The sequence below is a fragment of the Leucopleurus acutus genome (genome assembly GCF_964270905.1).
Source record: "Leucopleurus acutus genome assembly, chromosome: 3".
NCBI classification, from domain to species: domain Eukaryota; kingdom Metazoa; phylum Chordata; class Mammalia; order Artiodactyla; family Delphinidae; genus Leucopleurus; species Leucopleurus acutus.
In genome coordinates, this window is record NC_139145.1 from 17,319,511 (window position 1) to 17,342,489 (window position 22,979).

At 40.6% G+C, this 22,979-nt stretch overlaps 1 protein-coding gene across 2 annotated transcripts in view; it reads left to right on the forward strand.

Annotated features, from left to right (window-relative positions):
* The window catches only part of RUFY1 (RUN and FYVE domain containing 1), a 47,194-nt gene that overhangs the window by 14,647 nt on the left and 9,568 nt on the right, over positions 1–22,979 (forward strand). For both annotated transcript variants that reach the window (XM_082836656.1, XM_082836657.1), the window contains exons 6-11: positions 1,351–1,416; positions 3,581–3,650; positions 7,799–7,900; positions 8,630–8,746; positions 9,145–9,312; positions 17,770–17,867. In XM_082836656.1, the coding sequence (XP_082692782.1) occupies positions 1,351–1,416; positions 3,581–3,650; positions 7,799–7,900; positions 8,630–8,746; positions 9,145–9,312; positions 17,770–17,867 (621 nt within the window). The remainder of the gene's footprint in view (positions 1–1,350; positions 1,417–3,580; positions 3,651–7,798; positions 7,901–8,629; positions 8,747–9,144; positions 9,313–17,769; positions 17,868–22,979) is intronic.

Here is a 22,979-nt window from a genome sequence, read left to right on the forward strand (position 1 = left end):
TTACCAAGGAAGGGACCAGCGGGAATCCCATTAATGCTTCATGCACCCACAGTACAAGGATTCACTCACTTGAAATTTAAAATACATTCTTAATGTCAAAAAGAACTGGAAATAAACTGATTATCCACTATTAAGGGAATACAGTCAGCCTTTCAACCTGCAGATGTGGAACCCACAGATATAGAGGGTCAGCTGTGCTATGCCATTTGTATAAGGGACTTGAGCATCTGCAGATTTGGGTATCCACAGAGGTTCTGGAACTAGTCCCCCGTGGATACCTAGGGACATCTGCAATTGAATGAATTGTAGAACATCTGAAGTATTCCACACTATGTATTATACAGACATGAAAGAAAAACAAATTTGACCTACTGTATAGTAGATTTAGAGGAATTTCCACAGGTATTATTGAGTGAGAAAAGTATAATACTGAGAAGTATATATATCCCATTTTTTTAAAACCCCCAAATTCTCTAATATATATTTTAATTGCATATACTATATGTAAAAATATAGATAGATATTATGATTATATACACATAGGATACTCAACAAGCTATCAGTATGTGTTACCTGGGAGAGCTATGTAAAGGGCAGAAAGGTAAAAAAAAAAAAATGACTGCACTGACCAGCAAATCCAGCACCTGTGGCATGAACCTGGGTCACATGATCCCATTTATGTACATATGTATATAAAGAAATTGGTGGGAGGAGCCTAACTTTAAAATGATAAAGTCTTTTTTGCTTTTTTTATAAAGATGTATGAAGTTTTATTGTGTTGTGTTTTTGCTTTTTGCTTTTTTTTTTTTGGCCATGCTGCACAGCTTGCAGGATCTTAGTTCCCTGACCAGGGATTGAACCTACCCCCTTGGCAGTGAAAGTGTGGAGTCCTAACCACTGGACTGCCAAAGAGTTCCCAGAGTCTTTTTTTTTAACCCAGACTAATCAGCTTTGTGTTTTGAAGAGTCTTGTGGTCTTCTTTTCTGAGGCAGCTTCTTTTCCTTCAGTATAACAAGGGCTGCTTCATCTCCTAACTGGAGAGCCATTTACATGTGGCTTTTGGTGTTTCTCCCTTGCCTGCCAGTGGCTTTCTCAAATGCTAGGGGAGAGATGGGAGGAGCGTCTGCAGGGAGGCTCCTCTCCAGGCAGCCTGTTTCCAGTGTGTCCCATGTCTTCCTAGCCCGCCTTGCTGGTTCACTTAGGACCGTGCAGACATTACTAAGCTCTGACCATCTCTTGGTTTCCTGATGACATTGGTACTCCTACAAGGTGACTGGAAGGTTGGGGGACAATTAAAAGTATTAACCCTGAGTAAAAAGAATTTCTCTCTTTTTATGTTCTTTTTAAAAGGCATGAAAGAATTACTGATGTCCTTGATCAAAAAAATTATGTGGAAGAACTTAACCGGCACTTAAGGTAGGACTCCCTCCTTTTTCCAGTGTTGCAGTTCATTCTCAGTGCCCGATAATTGCCTCATGGAACCTTTTTGAGTTGCCATATATTTATAACTAACTTTTTTCCAAACCAAGAAAAAAGGTTGTCGTTCAGTGCTCATGTGTACAGACTGTAGAAGTATGATTTCTTGATAAAGAGCTTTGGGGAATCCTTCGATCTTTTGTTCTGTCTAGTTATGCAAATTAGAGAGTAATAAATTAAACCTCTCCACCCCTTAGCCCACCGCAGCTTAGTTGGAAATCACTGCATGGGAAGCATTATTGCTGCTGGGAATCAACACACATCCCTCCAACGTTCTGGGCAGGAAAAAGGGGTTGAAAACCACTGGGCTAGACCTTTGAGAACAATTCAATAGTGATAGCAGGTATCTTTATCTTGAATTTTCATTTTAATTGGAAAGCTACTCCTGTGTTTCATGAAACACTAGTTGTTGCAGGTTTTGATGGAGAATGGATGGAGATTCTCAGCCTAACATGTTTGGGAAAAATAATTCTCTCTCTGAACCCTCTTTAGAGAGTACACTGTGCACATTAGCAGTTCTCTGCAGGAGCAGCCTCTCTGGCCCCCAAAGCCAATGAAGCAGGCAAAGGAGCTAGTGTGTTCTTCAGAACATACCTAGGGTATGCTGCTCTGAGCTTTCCTGAGGTGTGATGCTGGCTATTATTTTGAGAGTGAGATTCTTAATCCATGCTTAGTTTATTGAGAACTTTTATAAGGAATAGATGTTGAATTTTATCAAATGCCTTTTAGCATCCATTAAGTTAATCATGACTTTTATCCCTTAATCTATTGATGTTATATAGTTTATTAATGGATTTCTTCATAGGGATAAACTCTACTTGATCATAGCTTTAATAATTTAGTCATTCTCTTAACATGTAACTTAACGTAGTTGTTCCATAGTTTCCCCTCTGGCATGGTATCAGGGTTATGCAGCTTCACAAAATGAATCAGGAAGCTTTGCCTTGTTTCTGTGCCTGGGAACACCTTCTATTTCGTGAGCATTATTTGCTCCTTGAAAATTTGAAGCTCAAAGCCTGTATGGAGGCAATACTTTGCCAGCTTTTCAGTTTTTCCTTACCTGTTAATTCATCTAGCTTTTCTCCTCGTGAGGATATATCTTTTTTGGTAATTTATGTTTTCTAAGGAAAAATAGAAATTTTGTTGATATTTTCTAAGTTATGTAGTTGGTACAGAATTGAAAATGGCATACTCTTAAAACTTGTAATTCCTTCCATATGTTTTGTTTTGTTGACTTTTTCATTTTGTGTCAATTTGTATTTTTATTTTTCTCCCACCCAATTCTTGAACCTTGGTTCATCAGCCTTGTCAGGTTTGTTTCTTGGTACCCCCCCTCACCGGCAAAAAGCCCCAGTTTTTGGTAGTAGGGTCTGTTGCCTAAAAGTGCAGGCTCTGGAGCCAGACCACCTGGGTTCATAGGGGTATGAAGTTAAGTGAGTTTTTCGATATAAAGTTATGGTTTCCTCATCTGTAAAACAGATTAACAATAAGATTTGCCTCACAGAATTGTGGGGAGTTGACGCATTTAAAGTGCTTAGAACAAACAGGGCCTGACATATTGTCCAAAAAGAAAACTACTACTATTATTGTTGTGGTTATTATTATTGTTGTTTGTCAAGTCTACATTAGCTTTTACATATTTTTCAGTATGAAAGTAGTGCATATTACTTAAAGAATATGTGAAAAATGGGACAAAGTATAAAAAAGATTTAAAAATCACCTTTGATCCTACTACCCAAAAGTACCAATATCTTGTTATGAATATTACTTTAGATATATGACTGCTGGTGCGTTTTGGTTCCCATATATTGTGTTGGGGGAAATGCTGTTTTCTTTCCAGTTGGCTAAACAAGAAATGGATAGCATATTTGGAGAAAACATTGAAAACTTTTCAGTAAAAAAAAATATATATATATATACACACACAAACACACACACACTGCTTACATATATATTTAGAATTCTCATCTATGAGTTAATTGGAGACCCTTTGACTCTCCATTTCATATAGGAAATCTAGGAATCTCTATTCTCATTGTTTACAGATTGGGAAAACAGTCAGCTTTTATAAGTTCACATTTACTTAATATTTTCTTTTTTACAGCTGCACAGTTGGGGATCTTCAAACCAAGATAGAAGGGCTGGAAAAGACTAATTCAAAGCTTCAAGAAGAGGTTTGTAACTTATTGAAATTCTTAAAGCAGAATGACCCAAGAAGAGAAATGGTATGGTTGGTATATCTGACCAGAGCTTCTCACTGGTAGGAATGGGAATTGCTAACCTTGGGTTGAGCTGCACACAGGACAGACATTCTCAGAATTTCACATCCTCAGAATGTCCGTGTTCTGCCCTGGCCGGGGCTCCCATGAGCCAGTGCAACGGATCATGAGCCAGTTCTAAGTGACTTAGGTTTTATCACCTCACAGTGGTCCAGTAGAAGACAAGTCCTAGTTGGAAAAGCCCCACTCCTTTTGTGAACGTGCTATCCTCTTCCTCTTTTCCCACCTTTCCTATGACGTAGTGTGTCTCCCGGCTGCCCAGAAGGCACAGGCTCTTTTATGGGGTAAAAGTACCCTCGCCCCCCCTTCCGTGTCTCGGCCTCTCAGGAGCTTGGAACCAGTCTCCCCACAGTGTGGTCTTTCTCTGCTTTCTCACTAGGAAGAGAGAGAATGAAAGGACAGGAAGAAGGAGGGCTGAGGCTGAGGAAGAAAGCTTGCTGCCAGCTGCCCGGCAGTCTCCTTGGTGGACACATCTTGTCTCCTGTTAGCAGGAGGGGGGTTGCTCAGCCTTTCTGAGGCTTTCCACAGGTAGCGGTCCCTGGCTGCTCGACCCTCCCCACCAAGTCTCACTGGGAAGGAAGAGGGCTGTGAGGGGGGCTGGAGAGTGACCCCCCCCACCATGGTGTGGAGGCAGGTTACAGCCGAAAGGAGAGTCACAGAGCGCACCTTTGTAACGGAGGACCCAGTTTAAAGCTCACTTTAAACTTCCTGCGCCCTCTTGAGGGGCCAGGCCTGAACAGCTTTCAGGAGAGGAGTTGAGATTTGTAACAGGAGAAAGAAACTCAAAAATGGGCCTCATGGGAGAGACTTCATCACACTTAGAGCTGAAGGACTCGAATTCACCTGGGGGGTGGAGTGGGCCTTTGGGCCTCACTTTGCTCATCTCTAAATTGGGTGATAATTCAACACACTTACAATAGTATTGTAAAGATTAAGTTAGGTTAATACCATATAAATGTGCCTTGTCCAACACTTAGCATGTGGAGGCACTCAAGGAGACCTTAGTTGATTTTATTTTATTTATTTTTTAAATTTTTTTATTTTATTTATTTATTTTTGGCTGCGTTGGGTCTTCATTGCTGCACACGGGCTTTCTCTAGTTGCAGCGAGCGGGGGCTAGTCTTCGTTGTGATGCAGGGGCTTCTCATTGCGGTGGCTTCTCTTGTTGTGGAGCACAGGCTCTAGGCGTGCAGGCTTCAATAGTTGTGGTGAGCGGGCTCAGTAGGTGTGGCTCGCGGGCTGTAGAGTGCAGGCTCAGTAGTTGTGGCACACAGGATTAGTTGCTCCGCGGTATGTGGGATCTTCCTGGACCAGGGCTCAAACCCGTGTCCCCTGCATTGACAGGCGGATTCTTAACCACTGCACCACCAGGGAAGTCCCCTTAGTTGATTTTAGAAAAGCAGATTCACTCTTTGTTCTCCCAGATGAGGTGGCATGCTTTTTTTTATATATATATAATTTTTATTGGAGTATAGTTGATTTACAATGTTGTGTTAGTTTCAGGTGTACAACAAAGTGAATCAGCTATACATATACATATATCCACTCTTTTTTAGATTCTTTTCCCATATAGGCCATTACATAGTAATGAGTAGAGTTCCCTGTGCTATACAGAAGGTCCTTACTAGTTATCTGTTTTATATATAGTAGTTTGTATATGTCAATCCCAATCTTCCAATTTATCCCTCCCCGCCCTTTACCCCCTGGTAACCGTAAGTTTGTTTTCTACATCTGTAACTCTATTTCTGTTTTGTAGATAAGTTCATTTATACCCTTTTTTAGATTCCACGTATAAGCAATATTGTATGATATTTGTCTTTCTCTGTCTGACTTACTTCACTCAGTCTGACAATCTCTAGGTCAATCCATGTTTCTGCAGATGGCATTATTTCGTTCTTTTTTATGGCTGAGTAATATTCCACTGTGTATATGTACTACATCTTCTTTATTCATTCCTCTGTTGATGGACATTTAGGTTGCTTCCATGTCCTGGCTACTGTAAGTAATGCTGCAATGAACATTGGGGTACATATATCTTTTAGAATTATGGTTTTCTCCGGATATATGCCCAGGAGTGGGATTGCTGGATCATATGGTAGCTCTATTTTTAGTTTTTTAAGGAACCTCCATACTGTTCTTCATAGTGGCTGTACCAATTTACATTCCCACGAGCAGTATAGGAGGGTTGCCTTTTCTCCACACCCTCTCCAGCAATTATTGTTTGTAGATTTTTTTTTTTTTTTTTTTTTTTTTTTTTTTTTGCGTTACACGGGCCTCTCTGTTGTGGCCTCTCCCGCTGTGGAGCACAGGCTCTGGACGCGCAGGCTCAGCGGCCATGGCTCACGGGCCCAGCTCCTCCGCAGCATGTGGGATCTCCCCAGACCGGGGCATGAACCCGTGTCCCCTGCATCGGCAGGCGGACTCTCAACCACTGTGCCACCAGGGAAGCCCTGTTTGTAGATTTTTTCATGATGGCCATTCTGACCAGTGTAAGGTGATACCTCATTGTAGTTTTGATTTGCATTTCTCTAATAATTAGTGATGTTGACCATCTTTTCATGTGCTTTTTGGCCATCTGCATGTCTTCTTTGGAGAAATGTTATTTAGATCTGCCCATTTTTTGATTGGGTTGTTTTTTTGATATTGAGCTGCATGAGCTGTTTGTATATTTTGGAGATTAATCCCTGGTCAGTTGCTTCATCTGTAAATATTTTCTCCCATTCTGAGGGGAGGTGACATGCTTTGAATGAAAGTCTAATTTAGCTTTTGAAACTGAACAACTGGCTTATTTTTCCTTCAAAGGCAAACAGATGTAATAGAAAATGTACTTCAGAGAAAAGTATATCTCTCACTTCAGGGTGTGCTCTCTATGTCTTCAGAGAGTAGGATGGGAATTAGCTTATGGTTTTTGCCTGCTTCTTCCCTTGCAGCAACTAGCACCTCCTTTCAAGCCTTAAAGTTTCTTACGTGGGCACAGCAGTTATGTTTAGAAACCCCAGTCCTGGGTTCTGAGTCTGAGTGGACCTAGATGCTGTTGACCAAGAGGAGGTGAGGAGTTCAGTGCTTCAGGGCCCCCCATTAGTGAATGACGCTAAGAGCACAGCCAAGTATCGAGGGCAAATGTCTGGCTTCTTTCTCCTTCTCCAGCCTCACCTTCTCTCACCAGGCTGTCTCAGAGGCTGGGAAAGGAGAGGTTGGTTGGGGTATTTACTCACCTCTCCTGCTAGCCTCTCCTCAGCAGGTACATGAAGGCACCTGCTCCTGTACACTTTAGCCTAAACTACGTTAACTTGTTCAGGGCAAGGAAGATGTTTTCCTCGGGCACATCTTTAATGGTTTGGTTGTGATTCCTCTCCCAGCTTCTTTAATTCTCTCTCTAATGATAAGATATCCTTTTGCTCATTGGCTAGAAAAACTAAAAAGAATGAAGTATCAGGGGGAAAAAAGCCCATAATCCCTTGGCTAAGTGACAGCTGTATATAGAGTCCCCATCTTTCCTTAAGCTTTTTTTGTTTGTTTGTTTTTGTTTTTCTTAATGATTTTTAACAGTTAAGTTTTTTTCTTTAAACTAGACGTGAGAACTTACTGTATAACCTGCTTTTTTATTTTTATTATATCATAAGTATGTTCTCAAGTCATTAAAAGCTTTTGTAAGTATTTTAATAACTACATATTTCTGTTTTATGCTTTTACTGTGATTTGTTAAACCATTTCTAGTATTGGACATTTAAGCTGTTTCTAATTTGTGTCCATAAATCTTTGCCCACATAAAGTAGTATGCTATCATTTTTGTAAAACAAGAATATCTAGGGAGGGCAGAGATGGCTAGGGGCAGGGGTAAGAGAGATTTTACTGTTTATGTTTTTATATCTTTGGAATTTTGAACCATGTGAATGTATTACCTATTCAAAACAAGGATAAAAAATAAAATATCACATATGTGAAAATACATTGTCAATTGTGAAGATGCCAAATGTTAGCTTTTAATTTGAACAGTAAGATTCATTTTGATGTTAAGAAATCTAAAAATCTTTCTTAATCAGCTTTCAGCTGCAACAGACCGAATTTGTTCACTTCAAGAAGAACAGCAACAATTAAGAGAACAAAATGAATTAATTCGTGAGAAAAGCGAAAAAAGCGTAGAGGTGAGAAGTAGGCCTTGCAGCTGGGCGGCATGTTCCCCACTCAGACATGTCCATCAGAGATCTCAAGCCCAGAATGTGCAAAGATGCCTTGTTTGACACCAGAAAATCCTGCCGCAGTGCCCTTCCGTGTCACTCTCAGGCCACCTGGACCACTTGGGGTTTCCCAAGTGCACTGCTCCCTTGCCTCTGGGCCTTTGTGAGTGCAAGTTCCTATTCCCTCTTCAGCTTCTCTCATGAGCCCGGTCCCCTGTGGTGCTGCCTCTGGCACCCATCAGTCGGCCTGGACCCTTCTCCCGTGTTTCCATAGCTCTTTGCACCTCCCTCCATTATAGAATCCGCTTACTGTTGTGTAGAATTGCTGGCTTGCAGCTGTCTCACCTGATGACTTGAGAGTAGAGACCATATCTGATTCATCTCAAAATTCACCCAGTGCTAAAAATGTGCTAGATAAATACTGAATGGGGACCTTTCCCACTCAGAACGACTATTCTATTTTAAAGAAAATTAAATTGTTTTCTGCACCTACCTTTTCAAAAATCTATTGGCTTGCTCTCACCCTTCATGTTTAAAGATATTTCAAAATACCTTCAAAATTTTAGCCTTTCTCTATTCTTAAAAAAATAGAAATTATGCTGTTTAAAAATATATATATGTTATATTTTTAAATACTTTGTAGTTAGCTTGCTTCTGTAAGCAAACCATTCCTCTGGTGCTCTTGTTTGATCACAGATAACAAAACAGGATACAAAAGTTGAGCTGGAGACTTACAAGCAGACTCGGCAAGGTCTGGATGAAATGTACAATGATGTGTGGAAGCAGCTGAAGGAGGAGAGGAAAGCCCGTTTGGTGAGTTTGCGAGCCTGAGTTACCAGAAAGATTCCTCAGTTTATTCCCTCTATGTTACTTCTGTCAGCACTTTGCACACACATGCTTCAACCTGCTTTTAAAAACAAGTGAGTTTTTATGCAAATAAAGTTTTTAACATGTGAAAAAAAATACTCGTGGAGTATTCCTCATTGCCACCTACCTGCTTTCTGTTGACTTGATGCAGAGCCAGTGTTCATTGTAAAATGAGGAAAGGGAGAAAACTTAATCTAGTTATGCTCCAGACAGACTTGTCTGCATCTCCCTAACCTATTCTGACCTTCCGTTTGTATTTTCAGCTCTGCCCAAGATACAACATCAGTTAAGTTCATTTCTGTGATGTGCTTTAATAATATTTTCCTTATTAATGTCCTTTTAAGGAACTAGAAAAAGAACTGGAGCTACAAATTGGAATGAAAACCGAAATGGAAATCGCAATGAAGTTACTAGAAAAGGACACTCACGAGAAGCAGGACACTCTAGTTGCCCTGCGCCAGCAGCTGGAGGAAGTCAAAGCAATTAACTTACAGATGTTTCACAAAGTTCAGGTGGGACTTGGCTTTATGTCCACATCACAACCCTGTTTCCTGCTGCTTGTCTACAGTGGTAGAGCTTGTCACGTGCTGCCTTTCCAGTCATTCTTTCCGCAGAAGGAGAGAATAGACACATCTGTGAGGGCCTAGTATTTGCAGACCTGGTCCTAGGCCATCTTACATGTTATTGCATTTATTTTATTTGAGTCTCCCAGCAATCCCTGACAAAAGTTTATAAAATGGGGGGAAATGTAAGTGACAAGGTAAAATCAAACGGCTAAGTCACATGTCCCTGGTGGCACAGCTAATAAATAGAGCTGAAAACTGAACTGTGTCTCTTGAATCTAAATCTGAACTTTGCCTGTCATACGTTCACTGTCCCCCTGCTGTCTGTTTCTGTCTACTTCAGGTACTAATTGTTTGCCCCAAGAAATGGAGAAGTGGATTAAGGATATTAGTTAGTATTGCCTTTTCAAGCTTTGCCAATAAGTTAATCTTGCTGAGTCTCCAAGATCACCTCCCTCGTCATTTCAGAGTGGTCAAGGGGAGCTAGCCCAGAAAGAACCGGTCACGCCAGAGTTTGAAAGACAGCATCTAAACACTGCAACACTTTCTTGCCCAGAAGCTACCCAGAAGGGTACCATTCTGTGTCCTCAAAGCTTTTCCTTTTTTGACGTTCTCTTTCCTATTTTATTGCCAAAACAGTCCCACTTCCTTTTCCATAGAGTGGTTTCAGTCTTACTAGTAGTAACATCTATGTCAAAGATAATGTGAGAGCAGACGGTACAAATAAACTGTGCTATTTTGTCCGTCTTTTTAAAAATTATTACGTAATTAATATTTTTGTAATTGCAACAATGAAAATTGAAGCAAAAAGAGAAAAGGAAGAAAATAGTTTTACCCTCCCAACAAATTATCTATTTTAATTTTTTCATGTTTTCTTCTGGTTTTGGTCAGCATATAGACATACTGTTAATACGTGTTAGGGGAAACTAAACTACTATAATAGCTTAAAGCATTACAGACCAGCAGTTTTGCTCCCCACGGTCATTCAGGGATTCAGACTAATGGCAGCTCCGGCTCTCAAGGCCACTTGAGTTGTTACCATTCTTGCCAGCAGAAGTGGGGAGAAGAGCAAAAGTCCAGAGCCAGGGATTTGTTCTCAAACAGTGAGACAGCAGTTGTACCCACCATTTCTTCCGATCACATAGGAAAGGGCTAGTCAGCATGGCCAGGCTTGGCTGCAAGGGGAGCCTGGGGCTCTTGTTTCTGGGCTGCAGGCCAGGTGAAGGGGAAAGTAGGTGTGGGTAGATGTGGTTGTCACTACAACAGTCGACCCCACTGAGCTACTGGCAAGCCCTGCTTCCTCAGAGTCCACAACCCTGGGTGATGGGCAGCACTCTCCCTCAAGCCCATAGGGCCTGTGTTCCAACTAGAAGACTATCTGTCAGTCACGTTAGCCTGTCCTGCCCAGGATGAACTGGTAGAGCAGAAACAGGATAACCATGATGAAATGCCTATTGGGAAAGAGGAAACAAGGGACACACCTGGCAGTCCCTGGCCCTCAGTGGTCATTGCGTCCTCTGGGCAGGAACCGTGAAGGCTGCCTGGGGTACTGAGGACTCCATTTCTTAGCATGTCTGGCTACCGCTTCTGCCTTCTAGAGAGCATGTCTGCTGACCTCCGTGGCCCCTGAGACCACCATCTTCAATGGCTGATGGGAAGTGGGCTCCCATGGAGTGGGCTACACAGCTTTGACGGCCAGCTTCTTGCCAGTGTCAGTCTACTGGCCTGGAGGTTGTATAAGGGATCCAACAGTCAGATATTTTTCAGACCAGACTGGTGGTTTCTTGGACAATCCGGTTCCCTCTGTCACAGCCTCTGGTCTGCTTGCATCCACTTGATCCGTGTGTCAATGACCGTAGTCTGTTATGAGTAAACACAGTTCCCACACCTGCTCCGTTTCTTTGCTCTGTCAGTCTTTCTCATGTCAGTGACCAGTCATCTGGAACAACAGCTTGAGGCATGAGGAAAGCAGCCTACTCTGATCTTCGCTGCAGGATGTCACAGGGCCATATGGCTCACTCTTCAGTCCTCTCTCTTCCTTCTGAGTCCAGAAGCAGTTGACTTTTCTATCCTTTGGCCTCTGTATCCCTGTCCATCTCTCCCTGCAAACCCCTTGCTTATAGCACCTGTTCACACGGCAAGCCCCACTGCACATCCTAGCATTCTGGAGCCCTGGCACAGTTGCGTGGATTCCATCTTCCAAGTTTGGGCAAGCGACAGTTTGACTAAATGTTTGCCATAACTAACAAGGGTCACAACATCTGCTTTGACAGCACCAAACCCCTGGCTGCTGAGTCAGCACAGCATACATTGGGTTCCCTGAGGAAGCACCACCCCCAAGTCCGTCTCTGGTGCTGCTGGAATTCTGGCTTCATACCCTTTTCTCCCTCTGGGCTTCAGATGCAGAAGGTTGAGTCAGTCGTATCCCTCTGTTTGGGGCACTATAATAAGACACCCTTCCTGTTTTCTTATTTCCTTTTATCCCCCACCCCGACTCCCATCCTCTTTCCTCTAGGCCAGCATTCTTAAGTGTTTATCTTTTTATTTATATTTGTCATTCTAAAACATGTATCATTTTGAGGACATGAATTTTAATTTACATAAGTGGTACCGTGCTGTGGATCACATTCTATTCCTTACTTTTTCTCCCTCAGTGCTACATTCATCCTCATGTATATCTGCTGTTGGCTTCTTAGTGCAGTTTAGCTTCCCAGCGTTTGTACCCACTGTGTTTTCTTGCCCATTCCCCCGGTGACAGACAAACGGTTTTCCTCCACTGCGCTAGCACAAGCGACACCTTGGCGGCTAGTGTACCCATCTCCCTCTGAAATCTCTCTGGCAGACATAATTGTAGTGTCCTCCCAGCCAGACACTTCCTTTCCTCCTTTGTGTCCTTAGTTTGCATAAGCCCAGCCACACTGCTTTCTAGAAGGGCTGCACCAACACACGCTCCCTCCAGCTGTGTCCTGTGGTGCCTGTATTGCGAGGGTACAGTTGACTTAATATTCATTTCTCAGTCTAGTGAGCTTGAGCATCCCTTCATGTTGGTTGCCATTTATGCTTCTTTGTGGCTTGCCTATTCATATTTTTTGTCCGTTTTTCTTTTGGGTTTCCTATGTTTTCCTTGTTGATTAGTAGTAATTCCATGTATGGTCTAAATTTTAGTCCTTTACTGGTTTACAGATTGTAAATATCTTCTCCTAGTGTCATCTACTGTCCTTAAGTCCCTATTTTTGATGTAGTCTAATGTGTTGATTTTTCACATATGGTTTGAAGTTTGGGGGTTTTGTTTTAGAACTCTTTCTCATGTCTAGGTGTCAAAGATATTCCACACTAGTTGTCTAAACCTTTCACATTTAGGTTTTTAATGTATCTAGAGTTAACCTTTGTATATGGCCTTACCTAGGGATCCAGTTTTCTTTTTCTCCATATAGTAAGCTGCTTAAAAGTACCACAAACTGAGTGGCTTTACAAAAATTTGCCATCTCACAGTACTGGAGGCCAGAAGTTTCAGAGTAAGGTGTTGGCAGGAATGGTTTCCTCTGAGGACTGTGAGGAAGTCAGTCCCATCCGTCTCCTAGATTCTGGTGGTTGCTGGCAATATTTGGGTTTCCTTCACTTGGAGAAGTTATCACCTCCATCTCTGCCCTCATCTTCACACAGCTTTCTCCCTGTGTGTGCATACCTGTGCCCACATTTCCCCTTTGTAAAAGGACACCAGTCATATTGGATTAGGAGCCCACCCTACTCCAGTGTGACCTCATCTTAACTAATTATGTCTGCAGTGAGTGACCCGTTTTCCAAATAAGATCCTGGGTGGTACTGGGGTTAGGACTTCAACATAATGGATTTGGGATGGACACACTCGACCCATAACGTAGGTCAAGGCTACCTACCTTTCCCCCTTTTTTCCCTCTTCTTTTTTTGATTGACTTATCTATTTGTAAATGTTTATCCTTTTTTTCTTTTTTTTTAATTGAAGTATAATTAATTTACAGTATTGTGTTAGTTTCAGGTGTAAAGCAAAGTGATTCTTTTTCAGATTCTTTTCTATTATAGGGTATTACAAAATACTGAATATAGTTCCCTATGCTATACAGTAGGTCCTTATTTATCTGTTTTATATATAGTGGTGTGTATCTGTTAATCCCAAATTTCTAATTTATCCCTCCTCACCCCTTTCCCCTTTGGTAACCATAAGTGTCTTTTCTACGTCTGTGAGTCTGTTTCTGTGTTGTAAATAAGTTCATTTGTATCATTTTTTCAGATTCTATGTGTGATACATGATATTTGTCTTTGTCTGACTTCACTTTAGTATGATAATCTCTAGGTCCATCCATATTGCTGCAAATGGCATTATTTCCTTCTTTCTTATGGCTGAATAATATTCCAATGTATATAATACCATATCTTCTTTATCCTTCATCTATTTTTTTATATAAATTTATTTACTTTTTGTTTTTATTTTTGGCCACGTTGGGTCTTTGTTGCCGTGCATGGGCTTTCTCTGGTTGCGGCGAGTGGGGGCTACTCTTCGTTGCGGTGCATGGGCTTCCCATTGCAGTGGCTTCTCTTGTTGCGGAGCATGGGCTGTAGGCACGCGGGCTTCAATAGTTGTGGCACGCGGGCTCAGTAGTTGTGGCACGTGAGCTCTAGAGCGCAGGCTCAGTAGTTGCGGCGAATGGGCTTAGTTGCTCTGCAGCATGTGGGATCTTCCCGGACCAGGGCTCAAACCCATGTCCCCTGCATTGGCAGGCGGATTCTTAACCACTGTGCCACCAGGGAAGCCCCTATCCATTCATCTGTTGATGGACATTTAGGTTGCTTCCATGTCTCGGTTACTGTAAATAGTATTGCTGTGAACATTGAGGTGCACGTATCTTTTTGAATTAGAGCTTTCATCTTTTCTGGATATATGCCCAGGAGTGGGACTGCTGGATCATATGGTAATTCCATTTTTAGTTTTTTAAGGAACCTCCATACTGTCTTCCACAGTGGCTGCACCAATTTACATTCCCACCAACAGTGTAGGATTTATTATTTGCAGACTTTTTGATGATTACCATTCTGACTGGTGTGAGGTGATACTTCATTGTAGTTTTTATTTGCATTTCTCTAATAATTAGGCAAGTTGAGCATCTTTTCATGTGCCTATTGGCCATCTGTATGTTTTCTTTGGAGAAATGTTGATGTAGGTCTTCTGCCCATTTTTTGATTGGTTGTTTGTTTTTTTTTGATACTGAGCTGTATAAGCTGTTTGTATATTTTCAAAATTAATCCCTTGTCAGTCACATCATTTGCAGATGTTTTCTCCCATTCCATAGGTTGTCTTTTCATTTTGTTTATGGTTTCCTTTGCTGTGCAAAAGCTTATAAGTTTAATTAGGTCCCATTTGTTTATTTTTGCTTTTGTTTCCATTACTCTAGGAGACAGATCCAAAAAAATATTTCTCTGATTTATGTCAAAGAGTGCTCTGCCTATGTTTTCCTCTAGGAGTCTTATAGTATCCAGTATTACATTTAGGTCTTTAATCCATTTCAAGTTTATTTTTGTATATGGTGTTAGAAAATGTTCTAATTTCATTCTTTTACATGTAGCTGTACACTTTTCCCAGCACCACTTACTGAAGAGACTGTCTTTTCTCCATTGTATATTCTTGCCTCCTTTGCTGTAGATTAATTGACCGTAAGTGCTTGGATTTATTTCTGGGCTTTCTATCCTGTTCCATTGATCTATGTGCTGTTTCTGTGCCAGTATCATGCTGTTTTGGTTACTGTAGCTTTGTAGTATAGTCTGATTCTTGATAACAATTTTAGAATAAGGTATAAATTTCCTTTTTAAAAAATCCAGCTGAATTTCTTACATGAGAATTGCATTGAATTTATAGTTTACTCTCTTTTTGTCCTTTTTCTTCTGTAAGAGTTGCATTTTCTCTAGGTGAACTCCTCAATTCTGTCTAGTTCTTGTTGCTAGTGTGCTGGGTGCCTTACTTTGGCTGCATCCCCTAGTGAGGTCTTGCTGATGTAGAAAAGTGCTTTTGTGCTTTATAGGTTGATCTTGTGTTTGACAGCCTTGCTCACCACCTAGTTCTAATAGTTTGTCTATTAATCCTGTTGATTTTAGATGTAATTGATCATATCATAGGCAAATAAAGACAGTTTAATTTCTTCACTCTCAGGTTTTGTACACCTCATTCTTTTTTGTTTATTTTAGCATTGGCCAGGACCTCCATGACTACATTAAACAGTAGTTGGAATAGTAAGCAGATTTGTGGTCCTGATCTTAAAAGTAATGCATGTAAAAATTTCTCCATCAAGAATAATGCTTACTAGATGGTAGATATATAAACTTTACTTAGTTAAGGAAGTTCTTTTCTATTTCTTGTTTGCTCAGAGTTTTCCTCATAAATAAATATTGAACCTTATTAAATGTTTTGGGCTTTTTTGCATTTTATCTGTTGTGATAGTCCTGTTCTTTTTCTCCCTTATTTATGTGGCAATTTATACATTTATGTTCCTGGATTCCTGCTTGATTGTGATATATTTAAATATACTCTTGACTCAGTTAGCCAATATGTTATATATAATCTGTGTGTTTATGTAGGAGACAGACCTCTTTCTTTCCTTTTACTAGCCTTATTTGGCTTCAGAATCATGGTTGGACTGGTACTATAAAATAAGGTTTCTTGTTCTCTTTCTCTGAAATAACACTTGTAAGATAGAAAGTGTCTACTCTCCAAAAGTTTTGAGAACCCACCCATGTTGTAGGATTCATCTGGTCTGGGCTTTTTGGGCAGAGAGACTATGACTACCATTTTCTATTTATTGAATGTTTACTGGCTTATTCATATTTTCCATTTCTTCTCAGACCAATTTTGGTATATTTTTTTTCCAAAATGTATCTTATTTTGTTTAGATTTTCAAATGTTTTTGTTTATAACATTCTTTTGCAGAATTTCTAAACCTCTTTTATTCAGCATTTTCTTTTTGCATTTTTTGTCTTTCTTCCTTATCTGGTCTTGCCAGAGGTGTGTCTGTCCTCATAATCTTTTCAGAGAACCAGCTTTTTTTCTAATATTCTTTATTGTGTATTGTTATTATTTCTTTTTCATTGATTTCTACCCTCACTTTTATTATTTTCTTTCTTATTTCTTTGGGTTTGTTCTGTGGCTCATTTTCAACTTCTGAAATGCATGCTTAGCTCATCTGTTTTATCTTTTTTAATTTCATTAAACATTTTATTTAAAATTAAAAATTACCCACAAGTACTGCTTTAACTATGGCCCTCAAATTTTGATGGAAGTATTTCACCTAAAAAGCATGTTTTTCACATTTGTCATCTCTGAAATCAAGATGCATCTTATGGTCAATGGCATGACATGTTTCAAGTAGCAGTCTTTTCCTTCATAGTGGTATATAAAATTAGGGTGCATCTTCAATATAGTAAAATATTGCAGAGTGTTTTCATTGTCTTTCAGCTCTAAGTATTTCATAATCTCTCTTCTGGTTTCTTTTTCTTTTTTTTTTTTTACCTCAATAGTTTTTAGTAATATGCTATTCCATTTCCAGATATGAGGTGTTTAGCTATTCTTTTGTTCCTTATGTCTAGTTTTATTACTTTAAAGCCAGACACTACAGTCTATATATTTTTAAGAATTTATCAGGACTTCTTTCTGTCTTCAGCCTTTCTGTATCCTTGTATTTTAAGAGTGTCTCTAGTAGGCACACAGAAACATGTTGCTCTTTTGCTGCCTCCTAGTCACTCAGCATCTGCCATGGTTAAAAGCCTGGACTCAGAAAGTCACATGGTTGTGAGTAAGAACCCAGCTGCACCATATTTGTGCTCAGACCTTTTCCCAGGTGCTTTCTATTTCTGAGCCTCCCTCTCTTGCTCAGAGAAGTGGGGGCTAACAATGCCCACCATGAGAACTCTGCAAGAGTCAGGTGAACTCATGGATGTGCCTGACACATGAGAAGACTCAGTAACATTGAGTCAGATCCGACTCTGAAATTCCTTTTCAAAAAGGGGCATGGACTATTCAAACAGAGGGCTTCAGTATCTCCCTCTCTGCCTTTTTTTTTTTCTTCTTTTTTTCTTTTTTTGGCCGGCTGGCTTGCAGAATCTTAGTTCTCCAACCAGGGATTGAACCTGCACCACAGCAGTGAAAACACCAAGTTCTAACCACTGGAACTCCAGGAAATTCCCCCTCTGCCTTTCTTTATGTTGATGACATGGGAGCCTTGGCCTAGTTTGTCTTCCAGGGCTCTGGGGAAGAGCAGCAATTAATGAAACGCTCTTGAAAGTGTTATAAAAAAAGTACAAGAATAGTTGAACCCACTTGTAATCCAGAGCAGGCAGGGGGGTGAGGGAGAAGCAGAAAATAACCCTCTTTCCTTGCTTTTATAGAATGCGGAGAGCAGTTTACAACAGAAGAATGAAGCCATCACATCTTTTGAAGAAAAAACCAATCAAGTTATGTCCAGCATGAAACAAATGGAAGAAAGGTAAACACTTCCCCCGGCAGATACTCCCTAGAAGGTGCTGGGCATTATTTGGGCCTGGGGACTTACTCAGAGTATTTCAAAAGTACAGACAAGTTAGGATGACTGTCCTTCAGGTCCCCAGCAAGGGGACTGGATTCCCCAGCTTTGCCTAAGCATGTATTCATTTAATCAACCTTAGGGCTACATCACATTGTCCTCTCAGGGGGTTAGAACTATCCAGTGAGCTCAGATTTAAATATCAGGTTAGGACTTCCCTGGTGGCGCAGTGGTTATGAATCCGCCTGCCAATGCAGGGGACACAGGTTCGAGCCCTGGCCCAGGATGATCCCACATGCCGTGGAGCAACTAAGCCCATGTGCCACAACTACTGAGCCTGCGCTCTAGAGCCCGCGAGCCACAACTACTGAGCCTGCGCGCCTAGAGCCTGTGCTCCACAACATGAGTAGCCACAACAATGAGAAGCCCACTCACTGCAACAGAGAGTAGCCCCTGCTCGCCACAACTAGAGAAAGCCTGCGCACAGCAATGAAGACCAAACGCAGCCAAAAGAATAAATAAATAAATAATTTTTAAAAAATAAATAAATTTAAATAAATAAACAAATATCAGGTCAGAGACTTCGCTGGTGGTCCAGTGGTTAAGACTCTGTGCTTCCACTGCAGTGGGCACGGGTTCAATCCCTGGTTGAGGAAGTAAGATCCTGCATGCCGCACCAAAAAATAAAAATTTTTAAAATAAGTAAATGTCAGGTCAGTAGGGGATCAGAATAGGGTCAAAAAATAGACTCGCACAGGGCTTCCCTGGTGGCGCAGTGGTTGAGAGTCTGCCTGCTGATGCAGGGAACACGGGTTCTTGCCCCAGTCCGGGAGGATCCCACATGCCACAGAGCGGCTGGGCCCGTGGGCCATGGCCGCCGAGCTTGCACGTCCGAAGCCTGTGCTCTGCAACGGGAGAGGCCACAACAGTGAGAGGCCTCGTACCGCAAAAAAAAAAAAAAAAAAATAGACTCGCACAAATACAGGTGGCTGATTTTTTTACAAAGGTGCAAAGGTAGTTCAATGGAGAAAGGATAATCTTTTCAGTGAATGATATTGGAACAATTGGATATCCATACACCAAAAAATGAACCTCAATTTAGACCTCACACCTTTAAACAAAAGTTAACTCAAAATGGATCATAAATCTACATGTAAAACTTAAAACTGAGCTCAGATTTAAATATCAGGTTAGGACTTCCCTGGTGGCGCAGTGGTTACGAATCCGCCTGCCAATGCAGGGGACACAGGTTCGAGCCCTGGCCCAGGATGATCCCACATGCCGTGGAGCAACTAAGCCCATGTGCCACAACTACTGAGCCTGCGCTCTAGAGCCCGCGAGCCACAACTACTGAGCCTGCGCGCCTAGAGCCTGTGCTCCACAACATGAGTAGCCTGTGCTCCACAACATGAGTAGAAAAATAGGAGAAAATCTTTGTGGCCTTGGGTTAGACAGAGGGCTCTTAGACATGACATAAAAACATGATCCTAAGAGAAAACTTGATAAATTGGACTTTATCAAAATTTAAAACTTTGTTCTGTGGAAGACACACTTAAGAGAATAAAAAGACAAGTTATAGATTTGGAGAAAATTTGAAAATCACATATCTGACAAAGGACTTATATCCAAAATACATAAAGAACTCTCAGAACTCCACGAACAATCCAATCTAAAATGGACAGAGGACGTCCCTGGTGGTTCAGTGGGTGAGACTCCACGCTCCCAATGCAGGGGGCCTGGTTTCAATCCAGGGATTGAACTGGGGATCCAGGGATCAATTGGGCAACTAGATCCCACATGCATGCCGCAACTAAGAAGCCTGCATGCCACAACTATGAGCCCGCATTCTGCAGCTACAAGATCCTGCGTGCCACACTAAAATTCAGTGCAGCCTTAAATAAATAAATAAATAAAAATTTTAAATGGACAAAAGACTTAAACAGACCCTTCACCAAACAGGACATATGGATGGCAAATAAGCACATGAAAAGATTGTCAAGGTAGCAGGATACAAGATTAATATACAGAAATCTGTTGTATTTCTTTACCCTAACAATGAAATGTCAGAAAGAGAAAGTAAAAAAAAAAAAAAAGCTGTTGAAAATTGCATCAAAAAAAAAACAAAACCTAGGAATAAACCTAACCAAGGAGATGAAAGACTTATACGCAGAGAACTACAAAACATTGATAAAAGAAATTGAAAATTGAAGATGATTCAAAGAAATGTAAAGATATCCCATGCTCTAGGGTTGGAAGAATTAATATAGTTAAAATGACCGTACTACCCAAAGCAATCTACAGATTTAATGTGATCACTATCAAATTACCCATGACATTTTTCACAAAACTACAACATATAATCCTAAAATTTATGTGGAACCACAAAAGACCCTGAATTGCCAAAGCAATCCTGAGGAAAAAGAACAAAGCTGGAGGCATAACCCTTCCAGACTTCAAACGATACTACAAAGCTATAGTAGTCAAAACAGCATGGTATTAGCACAAAAACAGACATATGGATCATTGGAATAGAGAGCCCAGAAATAAATCCACACACCTACATCAATTTATCTTTGACAGAGGAGGGAAGGATATACAATGGAGAAAACACAGTCTCTTCAGCAAGTGGTGTTGGGAAAGCTGGACAGCCTCATGTAAGTCATTGACGTTAGAACACTCCCTCACATCATACACAGAAATAACTCGAAATGGCTTAAACACTTAAATATAAGACGTGACACCATAAAACTCTTAGAAGAGAACATTGGCAAAACATTCTCTGACATAAATTGTAGCAATGGTTTCTTAGGTCAGTCTCCCAAGGCAAAAGAAATAAAAGCAAAAATAAACAAATGGGACCTAATCAAACTTACAAACTTTTGCACAGCAAAGGAAACCATAAACAAAATGAAAAGACAACCTACAGACTGGGAGAAAATATTTGCAAAATGATGCAACTGACAAGGGCTTAATTTCCAAAACATACAAACACCTCAAATGACTCAATAACAGAGAAACAACACAATCAAAAAATGAGCAGAAGGGACTTCCCTGGTAGCATAGTGGTTAAGAATCTACCTGCCAATACAAGGGACAGGGATTTGATCCCTGGTCCGGGAAGATCCCACATGCTGCAGAGCAACTAAGCCCGTGCACCACAACTGCTGAGCCTGCGCTCTAGAGCCTGGGAGCCACAACTACTGAGCCCATGTATCACAACTACTGAAGCCCACGCACCTAGAGCCCATGCTCCACAACAAGAGAAGCCACCATGATGAGAAGCCCGCACACCACAACAAAGAGTAGCCCCACTCACCGCAACTAGAGAAAGCCCGTGCGCAGCTACAAATACCCAACACAGCCGTAAATAAATAAATACAATATAATACAATACAATACAATACAAAAAATGGGCAGAACACCTAAGTAAGCATGTCTCCAAAGAAGACATACAGTAGGACAATAGGCACATGTAAAGATGCTCAACATGGCTAATTATTAGAGAAATGCAAACTGAAACTACAATGAAGTATTACCTTACACCTGTCAGAATGGCCATCATCAAAAGTCTACAAATAAATGCAGGAGCGGGTGTGAGGAAAAGGGAACCCTCGTACACTGTTGGTGGGAATATAAATTGGTGCAGCCACTATGGAAAACAATATGATGGTTCCTTAAAAAACTAAAAATAGAGTTGCCATATGATCCAGCAGTCCCACTTCTGGGCATATATCCAGAAAAGATGAAAGCTCTAATTTCAAAAGATATGTGCACCCCAATGTTGATAGCAATACTACTATTTACAGTAGCTGAGACATGGAAGCAACCTAAATGTCCATCAGTAAATGAATGGATAAAGAAGATGTGAGATACATATACACACACACACACACACACACACACACACACACACACACACAATGGAATATTACTCAGCAATAAAAAAGAATGAAATAATGCCACTTGCAGCAACATGGATGAACCTAGAGATTATCATACCAAGTGTAAGTGAGTCAGGCAGAGAAAGACAAATACATGATATCACTTACATGTGGAATCTAAAAATGATAAAAATGAACTTATTTACAGCACAGAAAGAGACTCACAGACTTAGAAAACAAACTTATGGTTACCAAAGGGGAAGGGGAGGAGGGATAAATTGGGAGTATGGGATTAACAGATATACACCACCATATATAAACTAGATAAACAACAGAGATTTACTATGTAGCACAGGGAACTATATTCAATATCTTATAATAACCTATGATGGAAAAGAATTGGAAAAAAAGAATACAGCTGTGTGTGTATATATATATATATATATATGTATTGTATAACCAAATTACTGTACACCTGAAACTAATACAATATTGTAAACCAACAATACTTGAGTTAAAAAATAAAAAAAGATGTTCAGCATCATTAGCCATTAGGGAAGTGCATGTTAAAATCAATGAGATGCCACTGCATACCTATTAGAACAGCTACATATTTTTATAATGACAGTACCAGGTGCTGGAGAGGCTACAAAGCAACTGGAACAGTCATACATTACCAGTGGGAATGCAGAATGGTACAACCACTTTGGAAAACAGTTTCTTAAAAAGCCAAACATACTCTTACCATATGACCCAATAATCCCACTCCTGGCTGTTTGCCCAAAAGAAATGAAAACTCATGTTCACCCAAAAACCTGTACATAAATGCTTATAGCAGCTCTGTTCATAATTGCCAAAAACTAAAAGCAGCTCAGATATCTTTCATCAAATGAATGGATAAACTGGTACATCTATGCAATGAAATTCTACTCAGCCATAAAAAGGAATGACCACTGATACACACGAAAACTTGGATTGACTGCAAAGACATGCTAAAAGAAGCCAGTCTCAAAAGGTTATATGAAGTATAATTTCATGTATATGACATTAGGGGTGGAGAGAAGGTGTGACTCAGAGGGGCAGTGCCAAGGTGTTTTGTGGGGTGATGGAACTATTCTGTATCACCTGGTAGAATGGATTGTAGTAATGGTTACATGAACTTATGCCTGTGCTAAAACTCTAGGAACTATTCACA